General features: G+C 33.9%; 1 protein-coding gene across 1 annotated transcript; it reads right to left on the reverse strand.

Annotated features, from left to right (window-relative positions):
- Positions 1–2116: 2116 nt before the first annotated feature.
- LOC114387107 (protein argonaute 2-like) lies at positions 2117–8182 on the reverse strand. The gene is made up of 3 exons (XM_028347240.1): positions 7629–8182; positions 5629–6835; positions 2117–4687 (listed from the first exon to the last, which is right to left on the reverse strand). The coding sequence occupies exons 1-3, from the start codon at positions 8077–8079 to the stop codon at positions 3232–3234; spliced, it is 3114 nt and encodes a 1037-aa protein (XP_028203041.1). The 5' UTR covers positions 8080–8182; the 3' UTR covers positions 2117–3231.
- Positions 8183–9568: the final 1386 nt, after the last annotated feature.

The raw sequence follows: 9568 nt of genomic DNA on the forward strand, positions 1-9568 counted from the left end.
AATTTAATTTTGTTACGGAAAAGGCTCTCTAGCCACATCAATTTTCCCCTTTTTCCATCTGCAAATAATGGTGTCACTGATTATAATTAAAATGGGATTTTTTTTTCAAAGGCTAAAATATTTCGAAAATCAGGATTTTTGATTTATTTGTGTGTTTGGGTCTTGATTCATAAGTTCAGTCGTTTGTGATTTTGTTTATTTTTTTCTTATGATTTTACTTAATTTGACATGTTGTTTTGGTTTATAGTTCAGTGAACTGTTGATTTAAGTGTTGTGAATTGTTGATTAACACCTTAAAATTATTAAAAAAAATGTCTTAAATCAATATTTTAACACCTAACTGTCATAACTAGCTATTTACGTGGTAAGTTAAATGGTTGTCTAATAATGCTATTGAAGGAAGGTATAAAAACATGAATAATAGCTAGACATGGTAATGGGCTGGTCGGGTACGGGTATGGTCTCCCCATACGTACCCGATACCCAACGGGTTTAAGTTTATTGTCCCATCCCCGTACCTGTCGAGTATTCTCAACCCTGTTCCACACACCATTTAGAAAAATATTTTTTTTTGTAAAAAAATATTAAAAATTTGATTTTAGAAAAAAATAAATTGATTGTTAAACATTTATTTTTAACTACTTATATTTCAATAAATTTATTATAACGCGTGTGTCTATATAGATAGTTGAGAAAATAATATTAAATTATGTAAAAATTTTAAAATAAAATTAACTAGTAATAAAAATTATATGCCTTTTGATTAAATTATGCAAAAATTCTAAAGATTTTAAGTGGTGGGGCGAGTTCGGATTCGGGGTCGGGAAGGGTCTAGTAATCCCATACCCGTACCCGACTTTTGGTTATCGGGAAAAACTCGAATTCGAACCCATATCCGGTCAACTCAGGTATTACCCGTCAAAGTCGAGAAAGATTCGAGCGGGTACCCGCGGATATGAGTTTTCTTGTCATGTCTAATAATAGCTGAGAAACTAAAGTTGATTAAAAAATTGTTGAAAAATAAAAGTAAATTTTATGAAAAAATGAGAGAGTAAAAATATAATTTATTCAAAATTTATATATGATTCTCATGTCATACTAGTATATAACATGTGGTAAGTCACATGATTGAGAAATGAGATCTTAAGATAATTGTTGATTGATGCAAACATTTGCTTTAATGAAAAAATAAGCACTACTTATCGTCAAGAGAAATTTTGTATAGACATGATAACCACACAACACAATGAAAGTATGAACAATGTCATTAAAAGAATATGTGTATCAACATGAGATATTACTTTTACAATGATTCCATCACCACACTCGCACATTAGTACATATTTTGTAGAATATAGACTTAACGCAACACAGTAGCTATCAGAAAACTTAGGAGTGATGAGAGACGCAAGTAATGCTCATTTGATGAGGCCAAAGCTCATAGAGCTCAAAGAATAAGGGATGACTGCCATGAAAATATGCCGTTGTATTGACATGATAAACGATACAAATGAAGTACATGTGTTCCTATTTATAATAACTATTGAGCATTGATAACAAGTAACATAACAAACTAAGAGATTAACTAAGTAACAGAATTTTACTCTTCTAATAATAGCAAATATTTTTTTTTTTATTTTAAAAAAATCTCGAGATTGCAAATACAAGTGGACTAGAAAAGCACATAAGAGGGTGGAGGATTGATAGAGAAGAGGGACATAAAGGTTGAATGTTCTCATTTGTCAATGTAGTGTGAGTTTAGAGGCATAAGGAGGAGGACGTTAAGCTTTATTCATCCATTATCATGAAGTTTTCTTTTATATGATTGGAGGAAAGTTTCAGCATTTTCCTTGCATGTTTTTAAAAACAACAAAATATTTGCCACATAGATGTCCATTTAAAAAATTTCTATAACTTGATAACAAGAAAGTTTTATCCTTTCATAAATTTCCCTTTACTTTTAACTAAGTTTTTTAGACAAAGATTGAGTTTTGTAAATGAAAAAATACAATTAGAAAGAAGAGAATCTCATTAAAAGTGATCAATCAAATTTTTCAACAAAGATTAATCATTCATAAAATCGGTGAACACTTCTACGAATAACATATTTACCAAAAAAATAATAATGCTAAGGCCATAAAAAAGGAAGTTGATAGTAAGGACTAGCAGCTTAGACGTGTGTACATGAGACTACTAAAGGTTGGGTAGTCTGAATAGTGCCACGAAGAGTTGGACTGCGTCAAATTTGGGAACATCCCATTCCCCTGTGCGTGGTTTTGCTTCGACAGACGACAGTGAACAAAGGGGTTCAGTAGCATTGGAGTAGATTTGGGAACATCTGCTATGCATGATTTTGCTTCGGCAATGGACAATCAGATAGGAAATAGTAGTGGAGCAGATTTGGGAACGGGAGATGTTGAAGATTATCCATCATCCACCCTGGCTGAGCTTGTATTGTAGCAGCCACCAACAATTGCTCACTTGACAACAAGATTGGTGCCGGTCTATGTGATGTTTTTTTATTCAGTTAGCAATATTATTATTTATCTAGAAAAAAAATTGAGGAAAAATAGGAAAAAGGGTTGTGCGAGTCCGCGTTCTCATCTGAAGACCCAGGCCTTCCTTGTCATTCCGGTTCTGAACCCTTCGCATAGCCCACCTAATGCTGTGTTTGGTTGAGAGGATGCAAATAAAAATGATGAAAATAAAATAATATTTAAATTAAAGCAGAAACTAAAAGATGTGAAACTCATACGAAAGGCGCATACAATAATTTCTTTCCTATTTTTCTCTCCCTCCCCTCAACCGAACACAGCATAAAGGTTGTTTAGTGTGAGTCACTGAAGGTGGTTCTCGTGAAGTTCTCTTTGTGGGCTTGTGGCTAATGTTATCGGGTTAACTTTTTAGTAACCTTTTTATACATATAATTGTCGTTAAGTAAAAATACCGTTGTATGGTGGATAATGACACAAATGGAGAGATATCATTCAGGTCTTAACATTTGTTTTGTTCTTATTCTTATTGTGTCGCCAATTAAGGTTGACTATTTATTCATATATACATAGTGGTATAATAGAAAACAGAAGATGGTTTCAAGACTGAGTCATTAGATTCGCGCACAAACTTCTTCACTATTTTGAGCAGAAAAAGCGGAATATGCAACACTCGTGTAAACAGGAGAGAAGTTCTAAGCTTTTCCCCTTACTTCTGGAAGAGTGGACAAAAGTCCCTTTAGATGAAGAACATTATGTTTTCCAGGTCAGCATGCAATGTGTAAAATCCCTGTTCAAATGAAGCAGTTCGTGAAGCTGATGAAGCATCTTTAGAAGATGAAAATGCTGTTGACTTTGGAGATTGCATCCTGATCCTTGCTTCATGGTATAATCGTCCTCTATAAGCAGCAAGGTCAGCATAATACACAGGAGGGACTAATGATACAGGTTTAGTGCACTTTGCAAAGGTGAAACACATCTCGTATATTAGCTTCTGCAATAAATCAGATGTAAACTTGTGCTCGTCCCATAAGACATGGTAATGAGTAGGCTTGCTTGTACCTAGGTTTCCATAGTAACTACAAAGGTAGAAGTCAAACTCATAAGGGTGTATAACTTTTGTGTCGACAACTGTTCCCGGCAAAACATTGCCACTGGAAGATCCATCTCTCCAGCCCTCTGGAAAAAATCGAGTATGATGTCGTTTTTGTGTTACAATAAGAGTGATTGTTGGAAAGTAATTTACTCTTTGAAATACTCCCTTCAAATCTAGTAGCTCTTCATTAAGAACCATGTCAAACTGGTATTCGCTCACCCCATCACGAAAAATAACAATTCTTTCTGGCCTAACTCCATTCATCCTCCTATAGCATGCAACAAGCTCAAGACAAACATCCCCAAAGTTCAATATTTTCTCACTTCGATTGTATTGTGGGAAAACACGTGCTGCATAACGATTTGCAGCAGGCCAATTAACAGTAGCAACCACAGCTGCAATTGATGGACTCCTGGTGTCTTGATAACCAGGATGGTTGACATCAGCCCCTAAAAACATAACATCTCCTTCATCCTCAAAGTAAGGTAGTCCATTACTGAGCTCCACGTTACTGCCGCCAAGCTTGGCATTGATCTTGAGAGCCAGATTAGTATAAAATTTGTCCTCCCCTTCATTAGCACTATTAGACAAGCAGCATTGTGTCAGTATACCAAGTTTGGTCTCAGAAATCCACTTTAGGTACTTATAACCGGGACTTTTTTTAGCCATTACACAGAGAAGAAATTGCGGGTGAACTTGGTTATATTTACAAATGTAGTTAATTTTTTCAAGTAATTCGGATAGTAAATCATAACTCGCAAGTATCTTCATTGAAGATTCTTCATACCAAATGGGCTCCTGCATGTATATACCCAATTTCTTGTATTTACCAATAAGCTTTTGAATGAATTCCTTGCCTCTTAATTTGTACTTATATGGCCCACAACTAGTGAAATCAAGAACACCCCAATACTCAACTGGTTTACCTTCCACCATTGATTTTCCAGCAAGATTCCAGTGACATTTCTCCATATCCACTGTTAATTTGATTATCTTTCCATTTGGATCACCTAACTTCAACTCTGGAGGACCAAGTACACGTCCTACAATAGTTGTCATGGTTGTGTTGACACTTATTCCAAAATTTTGAATAAGATCACTGCCAAATGAAGATATTGAAAGTGAGACATGTCTCCTACATATCTTAGACCAAAATAGGGAAACAATTATATAATCATGAATATATCAACAGACATTTCAAGGTAATGAATACAAAATTGTGCAGGTTTGTACTTATATGCAAGCTAGAACAATTGCTATACATCTGAGCAATAATTTGATAATTTCATGATTTGAAAATTAATCAATCATAAATAAAAATTTAAGTGCATATGTTGCATTTCATCAGGAGTTCAATAGTATATTTTCCTAGGAGTCTAGCATTAGCAGAGCAATTCATGTTATTTAGCTAGGAGTCTAGCATTAGCAGTGCAATTCATGTTATTTAACTAGGAGTTTAATTATCAATTTTATTATACTGCTAGAAACACAGACAAAAATAATATTCTGTCCTGTCTTCTAAAGAAATCTGAGTCTCTTCATGTTCCTAGTCTTAAATAGATTCGAAGACTACCACTGTAAAGAGTAAAGTGTAGTTTTTTCCTGCTAGCAACTATGGTTTTCCATCATATTATTATGTTTCTTCTGATTAGTTTCTTGTTTAAATGATCCAAAGAATTGGACAACTTCCACTTTAGCAGTTAATAACAGAGCATATGGACCAAACTTGTTCAGTGACTTGAACCTGACACCTGGTAGATATTTCATGCTTGGTTGACAGATGTATTTCACGCAAAGTATGAAGTTTGGGGGGGGGGGGGGGGCATTTTCACCTTTTAATACCTATGCCTAATATGCACGTGGGCTGAAATAGTAATGTGTATGCAACCTGCAATTTACTCTTTAAATAAGTACCAAATGGTCTAAATCCATCAACGACATCGAATGCAACCTTAACTAAGAATCAAGGAAAGTAATAATACAAGTTCTAAAAGGCATACACGTTAAGAAATAATGCATTTGAAATGAAATTCCACTTACCTGCAAGGTCCATCACTAGATTGCACCATCTTTTGTATTGCACACTCCCTCTCATTTGGGTGAGCTAGTGACATTGCTTTCAATGTATTCGCAGAAATACCATCCAGACGCTCTTTGGGATATCTTTGGCCCTCAACCAAAACACAGAATTCCATGGGTACATAGTTCTTCTTCCTGTCTTTCCCTAAATCTAGACAAGGAATATCTTTGTACACGATATCCTTGCCATATTTTTCTTTAAAAAAGGTAATAAGACTAACATCATTTGAGTTCCATCCACCAGTATTGTCAATGGGAAAAGTGACATACCTAGTAATCATAGGTGTTAATCTTGAAATAATGTATTTCCGATTGCATTTACGATGAGTCACATTAACTTTCAATCCAATAAGTGCCTCCTCAATGAATTTTCTGAATTTTTCGAATTCATCCAATTTAAAGTTATCAATACGCTCATGCAAGAAATCCAAGACTGACATTTGCTTTCGAAAAGCCAATACTGAGTAGTCTACACATAAGGACAGACCCTGAGATGTAGGCTTCAAACTATGCTGAAACCCTCCAATAGCAATTATCCCGTGGTGAAGATCCTTCATTATGACAGGAGGATTTGTGGGATAGAAGTGTCGTCCTACAGAAACAGCACGTCTAGCTGGATTCTCTTTCACCACCACATCCATCCCTTGTAAAATGTCCCTAGGAATGGAGAGGTTATGCCCACTAAGATAGTCCATTAACTTGCAAAGCCTGAGTTTATTAACAAGAGTTAAGGTAACACTATATGAAATGGCCTTTTCATTCTCTCCTTCAGAGATCTCCACAGTAAAGGTCTCTTCTGGTAATTGTACAGCACTATAAATATTTTTTGCACCATCATGTGCAGTCATCTCCAAGGGCAACCTCTCAGGATCATCAGAAAACAGTTTCTCTCTGATCATGGACAGATCAGAATTTGATAATTTCTGAGGCTGGCCAAATTTTGAAGAAACCTTAGGTTTGACACCAACACTATAATGCATTATTATACTCTCTGGATCAAACTTAACTGGGAAATGATTGACACGAAGTCTGCTTGTTAGAATTGCTAACGTGCCACCATTGTCAGGTCTCTGAATAGGTGAAATTTTATCCTTTTTTTCAAGGGTACAAGTTGAGGCAGGTAACTGTTTCGATATCTGTAATTTTTCCAGTTTGGGAACTACAGAATCTGCAAGGAAAATTAATAGCTAAAAAACAAATCGACATAATAATAAACAAGACTTCCAATAATTTATATTTATATACATATACATCGGATGCCTATAAGGATAAAGCTCTAATGAAGATTGTTATCCTAGTTTGTTGTCCTCGTGCCTGTAATTCATAATAAAAAAAACTTAACATTGTGTTTCATTTTTTCTTGCTTTTTATTTTTTAAATTGATATACTTTTACTAATAATTACAAAAAATACCAACTCGCCTTCAAGAATTTCTAAAAAAAATAGCAAAAACAAAATTTAGGTCCTGTTTGGATAAACATCTCCAAAAGTACTTATAGATAAAACGAATTGAACTCCTACAAGCTAAAATCAACTTATGCACTTAACTTTTATACTCTCATTTAACATTTCCAAAACATCTTTTATACTCTCATTTAACGTTTCCAAAATATGGAATGCGTAAGTTGATTTTAACATACAGAAAAAATTCAATTCTTTTGCCTTTCTTGTTTTCTTATCTTATAAGCGCTTACCGAGAAGTTTATCATTGTTTTCATCATTTCGTTTGCAAATTCTTGAAAAGAGGAGACGAAGTGAAAACAAAGTCACGTTTTTGTAATTATCAGTAAAAACAAAAACCACTAAATTACCAATAATGCATGCTTAAACCGGACATAAGAGGAATCTTATTATAGTAGTTTCTACAGTACCTATTCCAAGTCTTAAACCACGAAACATGATAAAGAGAAAGTAAGTACCAAGCAGAAGGGAACATTTCTTTGAACAATGAATGCATATACCTGTAGCCGGAGGAGCAGGTCGTCGCCAAAGGTCGTTAGGGTCTCCGCGTCTTTCAACCCCGCCGCCGCCGCCGGAACTCGACGCCATACCTTTCCGAACGCCGTAATTCTGGTTCCACGGAAACGCCGTTGCCGTTGGTCTCGATCGCCTCCGTTCAGGTTCCCAAACACTCGCATTGGCATTCGCAATAGCACTCGCACTTGGCTTTGAGCGTCTCCATTCCGGTTGGAATAGCAACTCCTCTTCGACGACACGATTGGAAGGTTCTGAAAGAGGAGCACTAGGCCTTGGTCGCCGCCATTCAGGTTGCAGAACCACATCCTGCTCGGTTCTGGTTGGGCGCCGCCATTCTGGTCGCAGATTCGGTTCCTCTGGCGGTTTTTGCGGAATTCCTATTCCGGTTTTACCGCCTTGTTGTCCTTTGCCACCGCCACCGGCGCCGGTTTCCATCACTGCAATCAGTGATCGTGGAGTGAGGGTTAGTGAAATAAATGAGAAACCCAAAAGGAGGGAGATTATGCATGAATTGACTCCAGTGACCAAAATGCCCTGTCCCTTTATATACTTTTAGAAAAGTGACGCCCACCCTCTTTTCATTTCCATGTGTTTTCTTTAGATTGTTTGGTTCTGAAGAAAAAATAAATAAATGAAAGAATGAGAGAGAAAGTTTTAAAACTATACGTAGATTTTATATTTTTTTATCTATTTTAATTTAAATATTTTTTTAATTCGTTTTTCTTTCACATAATTAAATTCTTAGATAGTTTTGATTGATTTTCACAAATATTTCATTCGGCTAGTTAAAATAAAATACTCATTACCTTTTTCTTTATTAGCATTACTGAAAATACAGGTTACGCTCATGTCTGTATTCCTATTTTATTTTTTGTGTTTCTTTACACTCAATATTATGTATCTAAGTTTCTATTGACTTAAATATAAAAAATGCAGATATTTAGAAGATTGAAACATAAGCAATTTTTAACTAATTTAATTCTACTTAATGTTATTATTTTAAAAATATTCTTAAGTTAATTTAAATGTGAACATTATTTCGAATATGATTAAATATAGTTTAGGAAATTTATGTGAGCATAGATATTTTTTATTATCTTCGAAGGGAATACTTGCTTATATATACATGTTTTAACTTTTTGTGCATTTACTATTTAGTTATTAGTTCTTAAATTATGTTTTGGCGTCCGAAACTCTTTGGTCCTCTATTTGATTTAAACGAGGTAATTAATATTTTCTTCTTTCTCACCGCCAAGTTTTGTCTCAGCTTCATTTAGAACTTTTCCCCCACTGCATGAAATAAGAGAGTAAAATTAGGAGTGTGTGTGAAGGAAAATATTTTGGTGCATGTATTTGTAGTTTTACTTTTAGAATAAAAATATTTAATATATATTTTAAAAAGTTTGTATAAAACGGAAAAAATATGTTTTCTGTTTCTTAAATATTTTGTGAAAATAAAAAATAAAGTGAAAATAAAATGATACTTTTTACAAAATAAAAATGAAAATATATTTTTTATACGAAAATATTTTTTTTAGTAACTCCTTAAAAATGGATATATTAAATGTAAAAAAAATGTACAGTTTTCTTAATTCTTACTTTAAATATATTGGCACGCTGGCAACGATATTATACATTGCGCATATTAAGAACTATACATTAAAAATGTTAATTGTGACAAAAAAAAAAACTAGTAATTTGAAAACAATTATAAGAGACAATTACTTGATGACAGAAAAAAAAGTTTTAAAACTAAAAAAGATAAAATAAAAAGATATTAAAATAATTTAGAAGCCTTGGAAATTATTAAATTGGTATATTTCTAAAACTTAAAAAATGGTAAGTTTTAATTAATTAATATTATGTTTATTATTCTATTTTTTAATGCTTGTTTTTCTATATTTTAAGTATTTATTGTAATGTT

The sequence above is a fragment of the Glycine soja genome, chromosome 15, assembly GCF_004193775.1.
Source record: "Glycine soja cultivar W05 chromosome 15, ASM419377v2, whole genome shotgun sequence".
In the NCBI taxonomy this organism is placed as follows: domain Eukaryota; kingdom Viridiplantae; phylum Streptophyta; class Magnoliopsida; order Fabales; family Fabaceae; genus Glycine; species Glycine soja.

What these genes read in the sequence shown, in the direction of transcription:
- LOC114387107 (XM_028347240.1), bottom strand. Translation starts at nt 8,079, where the DNA reads ATGGAAACCGGCGCCGGTGGCGGTGGCAAAGGACAACAAGGCGGTAAA. An exon ending in ACCTGCTCCTCCGGCTACAG is followed by an intron (nt 6,836 to 7,628) that starts GTATATGCATTC and finishes TTTTCCTTGCAG; the next exon opens with ATTCTGTAGTTCCCAAACTG. An exon ending in TCTAGTGATGGACCTTGCAG is followed by an intron (nt 4,688 to 5,628) that starts GTAAGTGGAATT and finishes TTCATTTGGCAG; the next exon opens with TGATCTTATTCAAAATTTTG.